General features: G+C 41.5%; 2 protein-coding genes across 2 annotated transcripts in view; both read right to left on the reverse strand.

The window, feature by feature from the left end:
- Window positions 1-3109, reverse strand: part of CD200 (CD200 molecule) — a 45036-nt gene extending 41927 nt beyond the window's left edge. Inside the window, exon 1 of the mRNA XM_044441997.1 lies at window positions 3103-3109. The gene's annotated coding sequence lies outside the window, so the exon portion shown is untranslated. The remainder of the gene's footprint in view (window positions 1-3102) is intronic.
- LOC123029151 (OX-2 membrane glycoprotein-like) overlaps window positions 1-20493 on the reverse strand; it is a 23272-nt gene extending 2779 nt beyond the window's left edge. Inside the window, exons 1-5 of the mRNA XM_044441769.1 lie at window positions 20368-20493; window positions 13212-13296; window positions 11713-12048; window positions 6181-6492; window positions 5059-5204 (exon numbers count right to left, since the gene is read on the reverse strand). Of these exons, the coding sequence (XP_044297704.1) occupies window positions 5059-5204; window positions 6181-6492; window positions 11713-12048; window positions 13212-13296; window positions 20368-20493 (1005 nt within the window). The remainder of the gene's footprint in view (window positions 1-5058; window positions 5205-6180; window positions 6493-11712; window positions 12049-13211; window positions 13297-20367) is intronic.
- Window positions 20494-22135: the final 1642 nt, after the last annotated feature.

Raw genomic sequence — 22135 nt, forward strand, 5'->3', positions numbered from 1 at the left:
TGGTGGACTTGTGAATATGTGAAAAAGTATTGGATTAAAATACATAATGGCTTGAGGAAATGCTACAAAAACCCTTAGCTTTTAAACCTGAAATTTTCTTGTTAGGCATTATACTGGAAAATATTAGCAAACAAGAAATGTATTTGATCCTACATTTAATCACAGCGGTGAAGATTGTGCTTGCTCAATACTGGAAGAGTGAGGAATTACCCACTGAGGAACTGATTTTAAAAAAGATTCTGGACTGTGCAGAAATGGACAGATTGACTCTATTACTGAAGGAGAAAGAAGATACTGACTTCTATCAAACTTGGGACCTTTTTTATGATTGGCTGGAGAAATGGGACTTGGCTTAGATTTAAAGATGTTCTTAAACTTTTATAGATTGATCTGAACTTGATTATAGAATGTTAAAAAGATACGTTGTAGGGGGCTGACCCAGTACATCCAATGCATTTGATGATTGATGTTTTTAGCTTTTTAGTTTAAATTTTTTTTAATAAAAATCTTTATACACACACACACACACACACACACACAAATTCCTTCCAGTGTGTGTGTATTTGGCCACTTCAGTATGTGTACATGTTTGTTATTTTGGGAAATCCTACAGATTTATTTCTGCAGACATTTTTCCAGACAAGAGGCAAGCTTCTTCAGAAGCACTCATGTGCATGTGCTACTCAGTTATTTCTAGTACATATTGATCTAGCCATCGCGGTTACCAATTCATGGGTCTAGAGAAAAATTGTAGGCACTGTCAAAGCAGAGACTGAAATGTAAGAAGGATTTATTTATTTATTGCTTTTCTCTTCTGCCCAATAACCAAAGCTCCTTTGGCCATTCACAATATTAAAACCATAAAACACAATGCAATAAATGCAATATAAAAGTTTAAAATTATTATATACAAAGAAAAACAAAAATAACTAGCAGCAGTACAACAATTTAAAACACTGTAACAGATTTAAAATGGAAACTGAAAGACTAAAATGCCTAAGAAAATGAAGTCTTCACTTTGCGTCAGAAAGAGCACATTGCTAGGTGAGCATCCCTGAGAAGCTTTTTTCACAAATGGAAATTTGAAAGTTCTCTTCTTAGTAGTAGCCATCCATGTTTCAAGGATTTATTTCATGAAACTATTTCATGGATGTTCCAGAGAAGGGCTGATGGAGGGTCCAAGCAAGTATATAGAGAAGAAGGCAAGTATCTGACTCTTCTGTGCAGAGCTCAAATATACATATACAAGGCAGACAGAGTGACTTCCATTTGTATTACTGTCTGTCACAAAAAACAACACCAGATGGCAGTAGTTTCACTTGCAATGGATGGCAGTAGATTTACTTACCACCCCGCTAATAAAACAAACTTCAAGGCCAACAAAATGCAAATGTCACTGTAATCACTTCTTTGGTATGCAGTATTTGTAGAATATAACTGTGGTCAGACATAAGCTTTTACTAAATTATATATGCAGTAAGACTGAAAAAATAGACAATGACAATTCAGAGAATATATAGTAGACAGATACAATCTATTTTGTTATTCTTCCAACCCATAGGGACATATTTTAAATAAGTAACAGTTACTTTATGTTGCTGTACTATTTAGCTTAATTACTGAAGATACTGAAGGCTTTTCTATATGAGGCTATATTTACTGTCAGTTTTGTTACAGAACTGAGATCTGAGCACAACACAGAGTGGGATTCATACATCACAGCAAATAACCCTTCACTGTTTCCATGGCATGTGGATTTTTGCTTCAACTGGTCAGAGGGTTGCATAGTTACCTGGACAGCTTAGTTTCCATGGTTACCTACTCCATCCTCCCAGCATTGCCCCACATCCTGGCAATGAGTGAAATTCCTACCCATTCCCTGTTCCCGCCTATGGATAGCAGCTGCCTTCTCCTGATCAGTCCACTCTCTCCATCTGAGAGTACCTGCATGTGCTTCCCAACTGCTCCAATCCTCAAAGAGTTTTTTGTTAAATGAAAATAAAAGATTCACCACAATTGCCCCCTTCTCCCTCTGTTGCTTCTTGCTTCCAGAAGTAAACAAGGAGATGGCCAACGGGAATAAAGCGAGGAATGATTCCTCTGTTGCTAGAGAGCTGAAGGTCATAAAATTGAAGGTTAGAAGTGGCCACTTCTGAGGTCACTCTTCCCAGGGTACTCTATGGTATGGCTGGGTGAGTAATCCAATTTGCAGGTAGAAATCCATTGGATTCCCTCAGGTGAGTTCCCCAGACTCTGGCCCACCTTCTCTCCTCCTTAAGTCACCTTGCCAAGTGTTTGTGTGGGTATTCAGACAGAAGCAAGTTCATGCAGAGTTCTGCTTCTGCACCTGTGACTTGTGGGTTTTGTGAACTTTGTGCAAAGAATACATACATCAGAGCATTCACAAACTTGTTCTTAGCTCAACTCACTTCCTGGTCAGGACCAAGTGTGGGAAAGAAGTTCAGTGAGCAGAAGACAGCCATATTCCAGCCTGATCTTTGTATCACTCTATGGTGTTCCATACCAACAGTGGAACCTGGGTTTGGATAACTGGAGAAGCCACAGTGAAGTATGGAAACATCAGGACAGACTGTTGATTGTGGTTTCAGAAAACTAATCCTACCTGGCAGGAACTGACATCTGATGAACCAGCAACAGTAAGATTTTGCCATGGCTTCTGATGTTGTGTGAACCCACCCAACCAGTTTTTCCTTTCCTTCTTTTCCATTGTATATCCTCTAGGTGACACTGTCATATAGTAGAATAGTAGAATACACAAGTGGAATTTTTGTGGGGGGGTTTTTTTTTTGCTTTAACGAAAAAGGTGTTCTTTAAAAGCTTGAGAAGAGCGCTTTTTAAACACAGAAACTAAACTGGAGAGTCTAAGGAATCATAAACAACTATGAGTAAGGAATATGAACACACTATAAAAGCCTCTTATAGAAAAGCTCCAATAACCTTTAAATAGAAGACAGTGTAAATCTTGTTTCGGTGCAAACATGAAGGAGGTTTTTTTCCAACCAATCTTTCAGCTGACCAGAAGCTTTCCTTCAGAAAGAGGTTATACTGGAACTTGATTCTGAGTATATGAATAACTCCCACATGTTGTGCTTCCAGGGCATTCAGAAAAAACCTGGTAGAAGAGTTACATATTACTTTTCAGACTGCATACTGGAGAGCCATTTCAAAATACTTTTTGCATATGAATCTGTTTTCCACAGCTATTTTTTTTTTCCTTTTTTAACTATCAGTTTCAGTCCTTACCATGAGGAATGACTTCTAGAGGCCAAACAAGTAAAGTCTGTATAACATGTCTTCCTTTTGGTTTCTTTCTCTTTTTATTCTACAGAATGTTGCAGCATTACACACATTCCAAAGTGCTTAATTATTAGTAATAACTTTTATGATGCTTGTATCCAAAAACAGAGGTGGGAAGTATGTGGTTCTCCAGATGTTTTTGGGCCACGGCTACCACTACCCTTAGCTAGCGTTGACTATGGTCAGGGATGATGGAAATTGTGGCCCAGCAACATCTGGATGTTCATTCTTTTAATCATTATATCTATTTATTATTAGATTTATATCCCACCTTATTTCCTCAAAGGAACACAGGCTAGCTTACATGATCCTCCTCTTTCTCATTTTAGCCTCACAACTACTGTGAGGTAGGTTAGGCTGAGAGTCAGTGACTGGAGGGTCATCTGACCAGTAAACCAGTGAGCTCCATGGCTGAGGAAGGACTAGAACCTCCATCTCCTGAGTCCCTTTCCAAACCTCTAACCACTGTACCACTTTGGCTGCTATTACGGCAATAAAACCCATCGCTTCAATAGCTATGCAGTAGGAGAGGTTGGACATAAGGCAGGAAGCTTTCTTATATTGAACCATTCCAGTCCTGTTGACACTGACTTCAGGCTTTCAGGCAGGATTCCTGGCCCTACCTCGATATGCCAGGGACTGAGCTGGAAAATGAAGAGCTACTCACAGGCCTGCAGGCCCACCAAGATAACTCTGGTCATCTCCCCCTGTCCAGCTGGTAGTAGGGTTAGGGTTCTGTCTTTTAAACTTTTTTTTTCTTTTGAGGTCCAATGTTCAGGGATGACTTTGTAAAAAAAACTTAAATCTCAAGCCTTCAAAATAAAATTAGAGACCAATCTTAGGCTTCCCTGAGGGGAGGGGGGAAAAATGGTTGGATGATGAAAACATCCCTTTCTGCCAATCTAGAGAGAAGTCCACAGGAGCGCTGGCACCAGAGAGGCAGCATCATGGAGGTGCCAGGTTCTGCTCTCTACCATCACCGCTCCCGCAATGGCAGGGAGCAAAATGGGGGCAGATCAGGGGTGGCTTGGATAATTCCCAATTCCCTACAACCCACCAAAAAGAGGAGAGGGAGAGTGAAGCCAGTCAAGAGTGCAATGGGATATAGTTATTTCCCCTTCCAATGGCAGAGAATACAGTGGTATCTTGGCTCATGAACTTAATCCGTTCCAGGACTCTGGTTGTGACCCAAACCGGTTGTGAGCCAAGACAAATTTTCCCATAAGGTTCAATGTAAATAAGGTTAATCCGTTCTGCAACTATTTATTTTTAATCACAAAAATTTGAAGCTTGGGTGGCACGCTTGGGTGGGGAGGCGGGGACACTGGGGGGAGGCAGGCATGATCACAGGCATGCTGGCAGGGAGGCAGGTACGATCACAGGCGTGCTTGGGGGCAGATGGGCACAATCAGCAGGGGGCAGATGGGTGCAATCGTGATCTTTACTCCATGTGAAGTTCGCGACCTGAAGCAAAATCTTTCAGAAATTTCTGTTTGCGACCCAATTTAGTTGTGAACTGAGGCATTCGTGAGCCGAGGTACCACTGTATCAAAAAGTACCAAAACACAGACATGAAAAGAACCTCAAAGGCCTCCCCGCACCACCTTCTGCACATGTGAGAGGACCCAGGAAATGGTAATCCCTGACTGACCTCCCCCCTTCCCCCTTGGATGAGCTCCACAGGGTTGTTCTCTAATTGTTGATCCACCAAATTAAAAGGATGTCTCATGGAAGACTTACCAAGCAAACAAGGGCTTTCTTCCTATCTACTGGAGGTAATCTCTTCAAGCAGTGGTAGATGAAAAAGACAAGCAGCCCCAGGAAAAACAGGACAACCAATACCAAGCTAACAGTTTTGACGACAGTTCCCGAATCCTTGTTTGGGACTGCAAAGATAAAATAACACTGCCTGCTGAAGTAATGTCAGAAAGAGCAATGGGAAAACAATAGATGTTTAAAAGTTTAGGGCTCAGAAAACATCTTGGGGGATATCTGGACTGGTTCAAATATGTGTATAGTATGGGCATCAGTTATGTACCAGTGCATAACAGGCTCACATGCTCACAGTCTTCCACATGATAGTGGGATATAATATATTTCTATTTAAATTATAATCATTATTTCTAAATTTTCATCTATCTCTATAAATGGGCATCTGAAAATAATACTTTTTAATACTTGTTCTCTTCTTTGGTGATGGACAAGCAGACATGCTACTGCCTCCTGAGACCTACAGTATGTGGCAGGACGGTTGTGCAATCGGTCATGCATTCAACATACATAACCTGCAAATCAGATAGGCATGTACCCGAGAGTGCTGTTCACAGGGCCTATTCCAGACTTCCTCCGACTAGTATCCTCCAGATGTTTGGGGGTAGAAGACTAGAACTCCCAGTGGACCTGAGAATTGGCCATGCTGGCTGAGGGGAGTCCAGGTCCAAAACGTATGCAGGGCAGCAGGTTGCGGGAAGAGGAATTATTTGATGAGATGCTAAATAACGTTGGGAATGCCAAGTAAAATGAACTACACACTTTAAATCTGATCCACATGAGCACTATCCACTCTGGGGCTCTCACCACCTCGCTGCAATGCAAAGCATGAAATGCCATGAGGTGAGAACTAGCACACTGAAGACGGATGGATGGATGGATTTAAGACATTTCTAAACCATCCTTTGCCCAAGCCTCAGGACGGCTTACACAGATGGCTGCACAGCAAAGGGCAAGAGATGGTGCGACCATCTGAGGTAAGTCACTTGGCAACTGGAGTTTAAAAATGTAATGATCAGTTCAAAATAAAAACGTTTAAATTTGCATGTGGTAAGAAAGAGAAATGACTGAACCATCCAAGTACAAACTCACCTTGCTCCATCTCATATATGGATAAAGCCAACTTTTGTGCAGTTGTTAGAGAGGGATGATGAACAACACAGAATATTTTGTTGTCCCAGGCATCTTTGTGGGATGCATAAGTGAAATTGCTGACAATTGTTACTGTTCCATTTGCGTGTGGGGTAAAATACTGGTTTGTCTCATTTAGAGGATGTTCAGCCATCTTCCATGTGACCACTGGAGCTGGTCTTCCAGTTGCTGAGCAGCTTATTTTTAGCAGTTCTTCACCTTCATTGTCTGGATCAGCAACACGTTCTACATGTATTTCAGGTCCTGTTAGAACTTTAAAACAAAGGAAATTGTTGGTATTATTTGCAGTCATGCCACTGAGAGAAAGCACATTTCTGTTGCTTTCTACTGATGAAGGAGCAGACCATATGCACTGACTTCCAAAAGTATTCACCACCCCCCTTGACATTTCCACATTTTATTGTGACACTAATTACTTGCAAATCAAAGTGGCCTTTGTGTGTTGCATATATAATCATCCCATCTTCTGGGGTATGCCCAAATGAGCTCTGGTACAACCCACTGCCTCCAGAAGTCAGTGCAAGTAGCTAAATACAGTCCTTCTGTGTTCCATTCTTACATGGTCTCAGATAAAATGCACCTGTTTCTGGAAGGCCCCAAGGTTTGAGGGAGAACATATCTAAACAAACATCATGAAGCGATATCAATACAACTCCAGGACAAAGTTGTGTAGAAGCACCAATCAGCACTGGATTATTTCAAAAATCCCAAATTAAGAACATCCCCTGGAGCACTGTTGAAGCCATTATTACAAAATGAAAAGAATACGGCCTATGCTCAAGAAAGCTGTTCACGAAATTCAGTGACCAGGGAAGGAGGGCCCTAGTCAGAGAAGCAACCAAGAGGCCAAAAGTAACCCTGAAGAGAGTGTTCAAGGACCTGAGACTGGGAAAGAATTTCACCTTTCAGAAAAAAATCCTAAAAGACAAGCCAGGTAACACAGGAGTGGTTTAAAAACAAGAATCTGAATTTCTGTGAATGGTCAATTCAAAGGTCAGACATATGTGACAAGACTTGAAAGCTTCTGCTGACCAAAGGTCCCCATTCCTGCTTAAGCTTTGGCAGAATAAAAATGTTTTGCACATTACAGTGTTGAGTATCTTGTGTACGAGTGGTAACAATGCCATTGAAATCCATTTCCCTTCCAAGGTGTAGCACAACAGAATGTGGAAAAGTTAAAGGAAAGGGCGGGGTGCGCTGGATGGCATTGAGCATTACCAGCCTGCACTGTCTGCTATCTCCATCTGCACATGGCAGTAACATGAACATAAGAATTGCTATGCTGGATCGGATCAATGGCCCATATGCTCCAGCTTTCTGTTCCCAGAGTGAGCAACCGCAAGCCTATCGGAAGCCCCCATGAGGACGTGAGCACCTTCTAGCACTCCCTCCTTCATATTTCTTAGCAACTGGCATTTAGAGGCATATTGCTTCTGATACCACAGATAATAAATAGCCTTCATGATTACTTGTGCCTCCATGAATTTTCTTTGTTTCCTTGCAAAAGAGGCCATTGTTTTTCTGCCTCTTTGGCATGGGTGTAGAGAAGTTTGGAGACATTTCTAAGGGTTCACTGCTTGCCTTACTATAAGGCGGTAACTGAGAGGTAGTGTGGGTGGCATGTGTACTCTTCATTTTGCTATTTTTACCCATTTCAGTCCTTTAAGGCCCCCCAGCTGCTTGAATCTGCAAAAAGCCCCTTAGAGGACTCAACCAGATGTCTTCCCTTGGGGCTTTCCAGCACTGCTGCTAATACTGAGCCAGGCATTTTGGGCTTGCTTTTTTTTTGTTGTTCTTTAAGCTCCGGAGGAGGAGGAGGAGGAGGAGGAGGAGGAGGAGGAGGAGGAGAAGCAGCAGCAGCAGCAGCAGCAGCAGCAGCAGCAGCAGCCAGTGTGGTGTAGTGGTTAAGAGCATGGGACTGGGACTCAGACGACCTGGGTTCTATTCCCCACTCGACCATGGAGCCAACTGGGTGACTTTGGGCCAGTCACAGACTCTCAGCCCAACCTACCTCACAGGGTTGTTGTTGTGGGGATAAAATGGAGGAGGAGAATGATGTAAGCTGCCTTGAGCCCTTTGTAGGAAAAGGCAGGATATAAAATTAAATAAAAAGAAGAAGCGGAAGAAGAAGCGGAAAAAGAAGCGGAAGAAGAGGTGGTGGTGGTGATGGTGGTGGTGGTGGAGGAGGAGGAGGAGGAGGAGTCAGAAGAGCAGGAGAAGGAGGAAGGTATTAAGTTTTCAGACACAGCTGGCAGCAGCACTGGAAAGCACCAGAAAGTTCAGCTGGGTCACCTATAAGCATCCCATCTGTAGCCTGGGATGCCTATAAACCTCTGAATTGGGGAAGTGGTGGAAGCAATGTCCACCTCCCAGTTCTCCTGCCCTGAAAGTCAGCACAATTCTCACCATGCTGGCTGTGACATGACTGGAAGGGAATCAGAGCTCAGAATCTGAAGAAGCATGTGGCCTCCCCCACTCTGCTGATGGCTTTTCAGAATCCCCAGAGACCCCAAGAGTGGAAATGGCAAAATAAAGAGTTCCTGCTCCTTAAAATAAGCTAAGCACTGAAGCCCAACGCATTGAGAAATTTCTCCAAAATTCTCACTTCACCCATTTTTGCTTGCAATTTCATTTTGCTCCTCACAATCAATGGTTGAAAATAAATAGTTTGAAAAATTCAGCACAACACTAAGTCTAGTATTATGAATGAGGGAAGTAGGGCATCGTTGAATGCATCGTTACAAAGGAGTGCAAAGAACTGGACTTAACTTTGGGAATGAATGATCTTTTGGTTCCTTTTAGTTTGGTCCCTATTTACTTGAGCTCCCAAACACTTCATACAGGTATGAACTAAAATAGACCACATCTCAAGCTAATAAATAAGGGAAGAGTGCCATTCAAAACAACAGTTTATGCATTGTCTCTAGCTCTTCCTCCAAAGAACGCAATTGCAATGAACATCAGATTATCCCATTTTCTCCTGACAACAACCCTGGAAGGTAAGTAGAGAGGTGGTGACCTTTTTGCTTGAGGTTGCCCTGCAAGTTTTACAAGGGATCAGAGATTTACATGGAGGACTTTCTGGTCAAAGTACCATGTCCTTGTCCACCACAGAATGGCAATATCCGTTGCTTATTTTAATCAATGATGCTGTCATCCAGCTGTTTAGTCTAGGCATGAAGTTTTGCCCCAATCTTTTGAAGGGGTGGAGAGAAGGAATGGAATTCCTTGGAGAATCAACCGTGCCCAGAGCTACGCCCAAGAAGCGATTTCTGTACTAATCCTATGCTGTGTCATTTGTGTTAGCCATCTGCACACCCGCCACATATTCCTCTGCTGTGCTCCACCAGTCTCCTTTGTCCTCAGCTGGCTTCCATGCAGCATCTCCTGCATGCTTATTGTGTCTTTAGGGCAGAATCTAACGATTATCCTACAAGTGTCAGATTCAGGCAGTTGTGTGACCACCTCCTTAGCATAGCAAAGAATGGCAACTGGTGAAACTTTAAAGTTACAAATTACCCATGAATGTGCAGTTGTACCATCCTGTGACACAGCCACTTTTTATTGAGAAGTTTGCATATTCTTTTCTTCCTCCTTGTTTGTTGGTTTATGCATGCTTTTATAGGCCACCTTTAACTGCTGAGGCCTTCCTAGGTGGCTTACAATACATTAAACTTATTAAAACATAATAAAGCACATTAATACCCTATTAAAACACTAAAAAATTAAAACATCTATAGTAAGAGTATATCAGGGGCTAAGCATTACTTTTTTTTTCTTAAAAAGTTAGAAAAGGCAAAGAAAGGAAAGATGGTGCCAGGCGAATTTCCCTAGGGAGGGAGTTCCAAAGATGGGGAGCAGCAGTGGAAAAGGCCCTTCACCTGATTGCCACCCCTCTCATCTGAAGGATGGGGTCCCGCAGAAGGGCTTCCTGAGCTGATCTGAGGGGGGCGGGTAGCTGTAGACCCTCGTATATTGTTGTATATATATTGCTGTGCCCTCCCTTTTCTTCTCTTAGCATAACCAGTGGTTAAGGATGTTAGGAGTTACAGTCCAACAACATCTGGAAGATCACATGTTCCCGAAGCTGTCTATTCTTTTTCCATTCTGCATGCTAGCTGGATTTTTTGCAGTAAAATGAATTGGCTGTGATACTAAGAATGATAACATGCTCTTTTCATTTCACCTGTCTTCTGCCCACCTTCCCATGTTTGGTTTCTGTGATTTCAGCTGGAATTTCCTAGAGATTCCTGATGTGTTCGCATGGAAACTACAGTGTTGTCTCTCAGAAAAGAGAGGCAAAGATTAAAATGAGATTCCTCTTAGTTATATTGTGAGTTAGTAAATAATTTAATTTCCTCTTGTTCTTGTGATCCATTATGATAGTTCCTAAAATTCATAATTTACCTTATTAGCTGTTAATTTTTTAAAAAGGTATTAATTTTACAGAGTTAAATAAACATCCTTACTAGACTCTGCTTTGTTATATAAGACGTAAAAGGTCTGTTTGAATGATCACAGCTTATTTCCTTTGATGCATTTGTTGGCCAATTCCCCAATTACTCTAGATGGCATGGGTTGTTTGGGACTGGGCAGCGACCTTCAAATACCCTAGCAATAGATGATGGGTAATCTGATGGGAATTTAAACATTGCAGATACTGTTTGCTGAAAAGTGACATCATATTTATCAATTAGAATGACTGGGGAGTTCTTTCTTTACTTTCTTGACACCCAAAGACTAAAATGGGTATTTTACTGTTCAAAGTTTTTAAAGCCAAACTTGGAATGAAACAATAACAAAAAGATTTGGATTCAAAAGAAGTAATCCACTGAAATGGTCAGACTTCACAGGCAAATGTGTCTATCTTTTATGGAAACACAATTTCACGTTTCATAATTTTATGTTCTATAAATGAGCGAAGCTTGTTCCATTGCAAAACCAGAGCAAATCAGCTGAATGCTAGAAGATAGCAATGTCTCAGATTCTTTTCACTTAGATCTTTGGGCCATGGAACTGAAGACTAGTGCTTGTTCTTGTGATTATCCAAGAAACACATAATCAAACATCCTTTGAAACTACTTCAGATGTTTCTACAATATTCATAAATAATATCTCTTTACTGAAGCCACAGAATCTGCCTGATTACTTGAGACAGAGAAGCATTTGACTGGAGTATATGTATCTGTCACCCCAACACACTCAGTGGTGCATCTGAGTAATTTTAGACCCTAGGCCTAATGGCTTTATGGAGAGCACCTTTCACTGACCATGTACACTACTCAGTTGTGAAGCACATTGTTAGTGCTTTTCTTTCCCTATAAAATAGAGTTTGTTTCTACTTCTCTGATGCCCTCATTGCCTGCCCTTTCCAGGGTCGCCATTCTGCATGGGCTGTGACTTGTCAAGAGGGCTGCTGGTATGGCTGCCACAATGATGATTACAGACTACCGCTGAGAACATAGAACTTACCATTGACCTTGAGACACGTCTTGCCTGGAATGGAGCCTAAGGGAAATGTATTAAAGATGCAGCTGTAGCAGCCTTCATCCTTGAGTGTGACCGCATGAAAGGTGATGGCAGAAACAGCCAGCCCACTTTGAGAAAGATGCACATGATGTTGATATTTGCCCAGCACTCTAGAACCATGAGTGTTGCTGTACGTAGCCACATTCGGCTCGCTTTTTTCATTCTCCTTCTGCCAGGTGACCTGAACAATGTTGTAGTCTTTGGCTAGTCGACAGTTCAGAGTCACATTTTCTCCAACAGTGACTGTTTGAACTGACTTGTGAATTACCTGTGCTGCATCTGCAAAGAGACAGTGGAATTAATGCCTGAGTTGAAATCATGTTCTCTATCTTGGAAACATTTCTCCCAAAACATTGATGTATAGGAACTCTGGGCAGTTGCCCAAAGGTGAACTTATTCAAGGGTACATTCCAGGCTTGTCTCTTACATTCAGAGTAAGTGCCAGGGCTGGATCCTGATGAGGCATGGCACAAGTTAAATCATGCTTTCTCATTCTTCTAACATCTCATTTCAATCCACTGAACTGCATGTGAAAGATGACACAGTCACCTCGTCCACATATAACCCATAGTTTATTTAATCTATTCTTAATGCAGGCTTTGTTGCCCTATCCAATCTGTTTGCCAGACCATCAAAGAAACTGAAGTTTGTTTTCTCAGTCCTGGGTTCCTTGTTTTCTTCCCTTTCACCCACTCTCCAAATATCTGTATCCCAAATGCCTTATCAGCACTGTAGTATTTGCATGCAGCACAGCTGTTTGTTTACTAGTGTTGCTCACCCTCTCTGTAGCCTGACAACACACACACAACTCATAGTTTGGAGCTCACAAATATGATTCCAGCAAGATATGATTCAAACCATTCAGAGTTCAGAATTCAAAAACAAACCATGGGCTCTGTTTCTAGGTCGTATCTGATTAAAATTTGGTTGGTTTGCACATCCATTTTTACACATCATAACAACCCATTATTCAAAAACTTATGGATTGGCGTTATGTGTGAACATAACGTTATGTGTGAACAAGGTAAGCATTTTACCAGGTGGTAAATCTAGCCAGCCAACAAAAGCATACCATAGTTTGATTACACACTACCAACATCTTTCCCATCACCCTATCTGCTGTTGACATATGAAGACCTGGTAGGGGGAAAAATAGGGGAAATGGGGAGCTGGTGGAAAATTCTTGATGCCACAGCATTGTTTTCATTTTTCCCAGAAACAAAAAGGGTATGTATTTTAAATGTGTTTTTTCATTTTTCTGATTTTCCCCTAGGTATTTACATCTCCAAATATACCCCTATTGACTGATGTTTTCTGTTGAGATGAGCCTATATCACAAAATAATCACACAAACCCAACAGAATTTCATGCTACATTTGCAGTGTCCATAAAACTAACATGCATTAAATCTAATACTTTAAGACAACTGTTACAGTACTTACGTATCATTGTAGTCCAGAGGACACCGAAGAAAAGAGATGCAGCGAACATTTGCCCTCTGTGAAATAACTCACCGGTAACTTTGAACTGAGCTCTTCACATATTGCTGTTATATTGTAGCAGTTTTGTTTTAGGGAAGTGAAAACACATACAAGGACTTCCAGGGGAATTTTACATTGGTGGTAGACTACAAAGGACTGCCTTCTTCCTTTGGGTCTTAATGGTTTTCAAGAAGGCATTTAGAGGTAAATGAGGGCATCAGTTTGTAAAACATTTATTTATTTATTTATTTATTTATTTATTTATTTATTTATTAAAACATTTTTATGCCGCCCCATTTGTCTCTATAGGTGGAAATCTAGAAAGATTTAATGTAATTCAAACAAATGCAATAAAGCAGGGGTCCTCGAACTTTTTCAACAGGTACCTTTTGAAAGGTACCAGCAGTGAGCACAGGCCGCCAAGGTGGTGCCAGGAGGGGCTCGGGCCAGAGAGGGGGCAGGGGCGGGCCATGCGCATGCACAGCGAGGCAGGAGCAGGGGGCACACCTGGCGAGGCAGGGGGCCTGCGGGGCGAGGCAAAAGCTTGCTCACGCAGATAATTTTCTCCAAGTGAGTCCAAAACCATCTCCCCATGAGCAAGCCGCCACCTCACTGCGCGCCTGCGCATGCAAGCACGTGATGAGTCCAAAACCTTTGAGATGGGCCGGGTAAATGGGCATCATGGGCCGGATCTGGCCCAAGGGCTGTAGTTTGAGGACCCATGCAATAAAGCTTCCCATAGTGGGAAGACTGTGACCAGATGAGCTGTGTGCCTGCACAATTGTCTAGGCATGAACTGTTAACGGGCAACTTCAAAGCTTTCTACATGGACATGTACCAGATGGACTTTAACATGTAGGACATGTTCAAACAGAGGGCTGTTTTCCATGGAATAAGATATCAGGCCACCTTATTTTACAGGCTGTTTATTTAAGTCATTTTCATAATTGATTAAGACTGTTATAATAGGAATGGTCATAATAAGTTTAAGATAAGTGGAAGGGCACAAAAGTTGGATAAAGTAGTAGGAAGAAAATATAACCATGGAGAATGATGATCACTGGTGAAGGGTAATCCTCTGTTTGAAGGTGTCCTCTATTTGATGCGCTCTTCAGCCCAAGTCTGCTTTATAGTAAAAAATAGAAAGCTATGAGTGAGAACAACAGAGGCCTTGAAGTTGCCAGTCCTCAGCGAGCACCTGGACAAATGATTCATGGTCAATCATCTGAGCTGTAGTGTGATGAATTTCTATTTTAATTACAGTTATTATCTCTAAATGTGCAGTTATATAGAATATTACTTATGCAAGTTTATGCAAATTGGTGCCCTCTTTTTTGGGCACCTTAAACGTAGGTTATGTTACACACATGGAATATGCTGTCAGTAGAAGTGCTTAACATCTGTCAAGCTGCAGACCTTTCCTACTATAAAAGTGCTATAAAAAGGAAAAGCAAACTATTTATTTATTTATAAAATGTGTATGCCGTCCAATTATTTATGTCTCTGGAAGGCTTACAGCATAAATAAATTGACGACCCACTCTGGCTGCAAGATTATAAAGTACAATAATAAAATTCAATATTAAAACATATTAAAATATTGAGTAAATAAATATTTCCTTCACAAATCCCTAACTAGCATTTACTGGAAGATAAAGGATTCCAGTTTTTCTTCTTCTGGGAAGAATAATTAATCACTAAGTTATTTGCTTTCTTATTCTTAGGGCTTCCTTAAATGTAGTTCCTTAATCTTCTTCTAAAATTTTTTATATAGTTTTTAACCATTTATATAGATTATGTCATAGATGAGCAATAAGAAAAAGGACTTCACATTGCTTCCCAAATGAAAAAGAAACAGAACCATGTGGTGTGTTCTTCTTATGTTATTAAGGAAATTTCGCTTGAGCTCTTTCTCACATAGGAAAAATGTTGAGTTAGAAACCATGAATCATGTTAGCCCATGAGACTCAGGGATGTTTCTATCCCATGACCCTGTAAAGAGTCTCAGTCTCATCAGCCGGGTTTTTCTGATTTTACTAGAAAGCTATGGATTGAATGCCCACATCCAGCCTGACCTCGTATATCCCTTTAAAGAAAAGGAAACTTTTTTTTTTTTCAGCTGCCTCCTTTTGCTCACCACCTCTGATGTAAAAGAGGATTTTCCGGCATGTATTTTACTATAATGTTTAATTGTGTGGACTGTGTGAACAAATGATGATACTCCTCCTGATGGGGTTTCTTTTTGAAATGCCTGAGGTATTTCATATCAAAGGGAGGAAAGAAGCATGTGTGCATGCGCGTGCACACACACACGCACAATATTTATAGAAGGAGAGAAGAAAGAGGAAGTTAGAAATTAGTGTTACTGGCACTGAACAGCTGGGAAAGAAAGTAAATAAGAAAGGTACATTTGACATCATTTCAAAGAAGAAAAATTCTCTTTGAGGCCAATACTTCTTGAAAGTGCACCAGTTCAGTTGAGCTTTGCTAGCTTGTAATTAAATTACTTTAGTGTTATGCTTCCTGTACTGCTCTGTTTTATTATTACTGTAATTGTGCTGTATTGTGCTGTTTTTAAAAATAGAATTTCAAAAGTGATTTTAGTTTTGATTTTAACACTTTTCGGGGAACTAGGCCTTGGAGATGGGCAAAAGGAGCATGCTGGGGCAAGGAAATGGCAGCAGAGAGGAGGAACTTGGGCCCACAGCTCATTCCAATTCCTGTCTGTTGGTGCCCCAGCCTCCCCCACCCCCCATCTGCTCCCCAGCACTAAATACATGGTGGGGACTGTCGCTGCTGCACCTCCCTCCACGCACTGGATGTGCATAAGGCCAACACAGTGGGCACTGGATTGCCCCCTCATGTTATTGGCAACCAACACACTTACTTCCAGACAGGTGTAATATTGCCCAATATTATGCTCCAGCCTTATCAAAGAGCCCATCCAACAGAGGATACCATCAAACAGAGGGTTGTCATCTGGCAGACCTTCAAATAGAGGACTGTCTTATGAAATGCAAAAGCATGGTCACTCTGTTGGCTAGAGAAAGGAGTTTTTAGACTTGGGGAAAATGTCAGTTGCAGAAAAGTTATGAAGTGAATGGCTTGAAGATTTTTTTAAATCCATGAAACTAATCAGAATTGGGCCTCCTCAGGGTCCATGATACCAATATGTGTTCTCTCTCTCATGCTTACAGTTTTTTATACTTCACATGTTCATTTCATTTCAGTGTTAACATTTATATACTGCCTTAGCTGCCAGGTTGGATAACTTCAATGCTTGGAATCTGAAAAATCCTACGATCTCACAGACAATATTGGGAGACCACAGAATTGAGCCCCAAGGCAGCATACAGCCATTCAATAAACCCTTCAAACAATCTAAAACATTCCAATGGTAGAAACATCTGGAAAGAGGCACATCTGCACCTTTTCTAAAGGCCTAGAAATTGGGAATCAATCATAGTTCCAGAGGAATCACATTCGATGATCTGGGGGTAGGAGGAGAAAGCCTATTCACATGTTGCTGGCAAACTGGCCTCTCCGAATAATATTATCTTCAAAGGGGCATCACTTGCAGATCTTAGTGAGACAGGTGCATAATAAGACAGGTGATCTATTAGGTAGTCATGCCTGAGCCATTTAAGCTCTTAAAGGTTAAAAACAACACTTTGATATGCAGCTGGAACACTATTGGCAACCAGTGCACTTCTTTCAAGAAAGATGTAATATTCTGAAATGTTATGCACCAGTTTGCAGCCTATTTTTGTTCTTACTCGCTGCCAAATCATCTCCAACTTATGCTGGCTTATATCCAACCCATATTTGATCATATTTGAAGCCTTTGAATTGTGGTGCTGGAGAAGACTCCTGTGAGTCCCTTGGACTGCAAGGAGATCAAACCAGTCAGTCCTAGAGGAGATCAACCCTGACTGCTCTTTAGAAGGCCAGATACTGAAGATGAAACTCAAATACTTTGGCCAACTAATGAGAAGGAAGGACTCCCTGGAGAAGAGCCTAATGCTGGGAACAATAGATGGCAAAAGAAGAGGGGGACGGCAGAGGATGAGGTGGCTGGATGGAGTCACTGAAGCAGTTGGTGTGAGCTTAAGTGGACTCTGGGGGATGGTGGAGGACAGGAAGGCCAGAGGAATGTTGTCCAAGGGATTGCAATGGATTGGACATGACTTCACGACTAACAATAACAACAACAAATTTGATCTTCTCCTCCTCCTCCCACCTTTGACTTTCCCTAGCATGATTGTCTTCTTCAGTAAATCATGTCTTCTCATTTTGCGCTCCAAATGCAACAATCTCAGTTTTGTAATTTTTTTATTCCAGGGCAAGATCTGGCTTGAATTTATCTAGGACCAACTTTTTCATCTTTCACTTAGTCCTGAATATTAGCATAACTCTCCTTCAACACTGTATTTCAAGTGTATCAATTTTCTTCCTTCAGGCAGGTTTTTTTCACTGTTTAGCATTCACAGCCACTAAATCATGGGTGCAAAATAGCAGCCTGAGGTTTTTGTAAGGATGACTTGGGATTTTTCATTCAGTTGACTCATGATTCCTCTGTGGCCTCAATATGAAAGAGAAACACCACAATGTTCCAGCTAAAAAGAGGGAACTATTGAAAGAGTTGTCAATGTATACCACTGAAAGAAAATGGCACTCAGCACACTCAGCTAAGATCTGTGTGTTCTAATGAGCACCATCCCAACAACAGTTTTGGTGACTAAACTCTACCAATGGAAGTGTGGGATTTTACTTGCAACTACCTTTCAATGGTAGTTCAATTGCATTTATTTCACACTCTAGCAAAGTTATGCTCAAAATCCTAAAAGCTAGGCTTCGGCAGTATTTATTTATGTATTTGTTTGTTTATTTTTTAAAACATTTTTACCCCGTCAAATACAGAAGAGCATCTCAGGAGAGCTTACAATAATGGTCAGCATGTGGATCAAGAACTACCAAAAATATAGGCATGGTTTCAAAGAGGCAGAGGAACTAGAGATCAAATTGCTAACATAGGCTGGATCATGGAGAAAGCTAGGGAGTTCCAGAAAAACATCCACTTCTGCTTCTTTGACTATGCTAAAGCCTTTGATTGCATGGATCACAACAAATTGTGGCAAGTTCTTAAAGAGATGGGAGTACCAGATCATTTGTTTCTTGAGAAACCTCTGTGTGGGTCAAGAAGCAACAGTAAGTACTGAACATGAAACTACTGATTGGTTCAAAACTGGGAAAGGAGTACCACAAGCTGAATATTGTCCCCCTTCCTATTTAACTTAAATGCTGAGTACATTGTGTGAAAGGTCAGGCTAGATAAAGCACAAGTTTTCTGGAAGAAATAACAACCTCAGATACCCAGATGATACCACTCTAATGGCAGAAATTGAAGGGGAACTAAAGAGCCTCTTGATGCAGGTGAAGGGGGAGAGCACAAAAGTTGGCTTGAAACTCAACATTAAGAAAACTAAGATCATGGCATCCGGTCCTCTCACTTCCTGGCAAATAGATAGGGAAGAAATGGAAGTAGTGACAGATTTTATTTTCCTGGGCTCCAAGATCACCGCAGATGGGGATTGCAGACAAGAAATTAAAAGACACTTGCTCCTTGGGAGGAAAGCTATGGCAAATCTAGACAGCATACTAAAAAGCAGAGACATCACCCTGCTGACAAAAGTTTGTATAGTCAAAGCTATGGTTTTTCCAATTGTAATATAAGGCTGTGAGAGATGGACCATAAGGAAGGCTGAGGGCCAAAGAACTGAGGCCTTTGAATTGTGGTGCTGGTGAAGACTCCTGAGAGTCCCTTGGACTGCAAAGAAATCAAATCAGTCAATACTAAAGGAAATCAAACCTGACTGTTCTTTAGAAAGTCAGATACTAAAGATGAAACTCAAATACTATGGCCACCTAATGAGAAGGAAGGACTCTCTTAGAGAAGACCCTGATGCTGGGAACGATTGAAGGCTAAAGGAGAAGGGGAGGGCAGAGGTTGAGGTGGCTAGATGGGGTCATTGGGGTGATGGGTGTAGGCTTTGGTGTACTTTGGGAGATGGTGAGGACAGGAGAACCTGGAGGAATGCTGTCCATGGGGTCACAAAGGGTTGGACACAACTTAAAGCCAAAAAATACAAAACAAACTTTCAATGGATTTATCCTGCATTCTGAACTAAGGACAGTCAGCTTTCAGCTGAGAGCTACACTCATTTCAGAAACCAATTTTTCTCAGCTGTAGAAATTCTGTTCCCAGGCCAGATCAGTTGTAGATGTTTCCATGTCACTCCCCGTTTTACAGACACTTCTCTATTTAAGGGAGATGAGTCAGCAAAATGAGAAGCAGCAGGGCAGACTCTGTGTGTAAGATCTATTTGGTTATTTTTATGTTGTTTTTGTTTTTACTGGAACCTGAAGAACCACCAAGCAGATCCAAGTGGGAAAGACATGCACTGAGCATGAAAGAACAGAGTGTCTTAGCAGGTTCTAAGTATAGGAATTTGTTGTTAGTCTGAGAGCAGAACTGAGCATTCTCCCAAGCTCTCTTCCTCTCCGTGATAAACTAGAACGTGTTGGCATGGTGCTTGGACTGGTTTGTGCAACCATCTCTTCTGGATCATTGTCCTTCTCAGCTAATAAAAACCATCAGCGAGGGAACAGCTGGCTGGGCCAGGAAGGTGATCAAGTCCTCCTTGTGCAAGTGCATGACTCCAGACTTCCCCAAGGAGGCAGTGGTAGGACCACTTCTCAAGAAACCCTCCCTTGACCCAAAAGATCCTAACAACTTCAGCCTGGTGGCAAATGTTTCCTTTCTGGCTAAGGTTCTTGAGTTGGTGGTGACAAAGAGGAAAAGGGTGGGGGGGGGGGGGCGATAAAGACAATGTAACAGCAAGAACAAATTGCATGGTGACCTTACACAAATATAACAGCCTTGAGGGTTGCAGGAGTAGACGGTTGAAAATATGATAGAAAGAGTGGGGCCAACAAGTGTATCCCTCTTCACATGGTGCATGAGCAGCCACAAATGGATGTATCTATTTGAGTCCGTTTACAACTAAAAAGCCTCTCTGAGTGATTGACTCAGGATGAAACCCTACACAAACACGTACCTGAAAGCAATTCCTGTTGCACTCACTGGGACTCACTGGGTTGCATTGGTAATGGTTAATGTAATCTTCATTCAATAGCAGAACTCTCATAATTGTGAAAATTTGCACTGAATACTTCTTGGGCATGCTTCGATTTAGCCACATACCAGCTTTCTGAGGAAGTAGCAGGATCAAAATTAGCATCTGCCCATGCTAAAAGTCTGCTTACATATGTAATAAAATTTAAAGAAAGCAAACATTGTATTTTCTTCCTCTAAATATCAGTTGTAAGGATTAACAGCTGATAGCAATGGCTTGGCATCTCATTCTGTGAACTATCCAGTAATTATTTATATGCAAGAATGGAATACATATCTATCAAATGTATTTGATAGGAGACATTTGTAGGGGTTGGGATAGAAAAGCTTTTAATAAATAGATAATAAATAAATTTATATCTCATTTTTTTCTTTTCAAGGAAGTCAAGGTGACTTACATAATCTTCCTCCCCTGATTAATATTGTCTTGACAGCAAGAACCCTGTGAGGTAGGTTAGGCCAAAGGTTTGTGTCCGGCCCAAATTCATCCAGTGAATTCCATGGCTGAGTGAGGACTAGTACCTGGAGCTTCCAGACCCCAAGTCCAACAGTCTAACCACTATGCCACATGGGCTGTCACAGTGATGAAGTGTGAAGTGTGATGAAGTGTGAAGATGAACAGCAATGAAGTGCCTGCCTGATCTCCAGGCTTCTGATTTTCACCATGGCTTAATAACTATGGATATCTTCATTTTAAGGTGGATATTGTCTTGAACAGGCCATTTGAGAAGGTAGTGCTGTTGGCTTGTTCAGTGCCTTCACCTATGCTATATAGTGTTTCTCAACGATCCATTTCATCCTCACAATATCTTCCTGAAACTGCTGGTAGAGGTTGTCTGGGCTTCAGGGATTTCATGCCACTGATATGCTAATGACACCCAATTCTCTCTCTCTCTCTCTCTCTCTCTCTCTGTCCCTCCCTCTCTCTCGACATTTCATCTAAATGGAAGAGATGGAACCTGCTCAAGTTCTGAGTGATATTAGAATGTTTGGAAAATGCAAGTAACAATCAGGTGGGGACAGAACTAATAATTATGGGCCAATAATAATTTCCTACAGTGCATGGAGGAAGGAGAATTTAACCCCTTCTTTCTGTGTTGAAGTCCTGAGGAAAAACCCCCCTCTGAAGGGGCTGCATTGGGAGGAAATTCCCCACTGGGGATTCTTGCCAAAGCAAGTGCTAGTTCAAAAGAGGGATTTTCCTCAGCATTGCAGTAAGGGAGCAAAGGTTCAAAATCCTCCTTTATGGATGTTCTTAGTCCATTAATTCACCCATCACTCAGTTGTCGCACTTTGCATTCTTTTAAAACTGCATGTTAGATGCCAAGATGAACTGGATGAGGGCAAGCAAACTGAAGCTTAATCCAGATGGGATATGTATGAACTCATGTCTGGCGAAAAGGAAAATCAAGGAACAGGAAGTTCAGCCTGGCTAAAGTTGAGTCCTCTGGCAATCTGGTTATGCTGCTGGACTCAACCTTGAAACTGAGTCTTGAAACTCAACCTTGAAATGTGAACCTGCACATTTGTAGAGCTAAGGCTGCTGCAGCAACTGCACTTGTCCCTGGAAATACAGTGGTACCTTGGCTCACAAACTTAATCCTTTCCAGGACTCTGGTTGCGACCCAAATTGGTCGTGAGCCAAGTCAAATTTCCCCATAAGGGTCAATGTAAATAAGGTTAATCCATTC

Source organism: Varanus komodoensis, unplaced genomic scaffold (genome assembly GCF_004798865.1).
Source record: "Varanus komodoensis strain SLA01 unplaced genomic scaffold, ASM479886v1 scaffold4, whole genome shotgun sequence".
Lineage (NCBI taxonomy): Eukaryota > Metazoa > Chordata > Lepidosauria > Squamata > Varanidae > Varanus > Varanus komodoensis.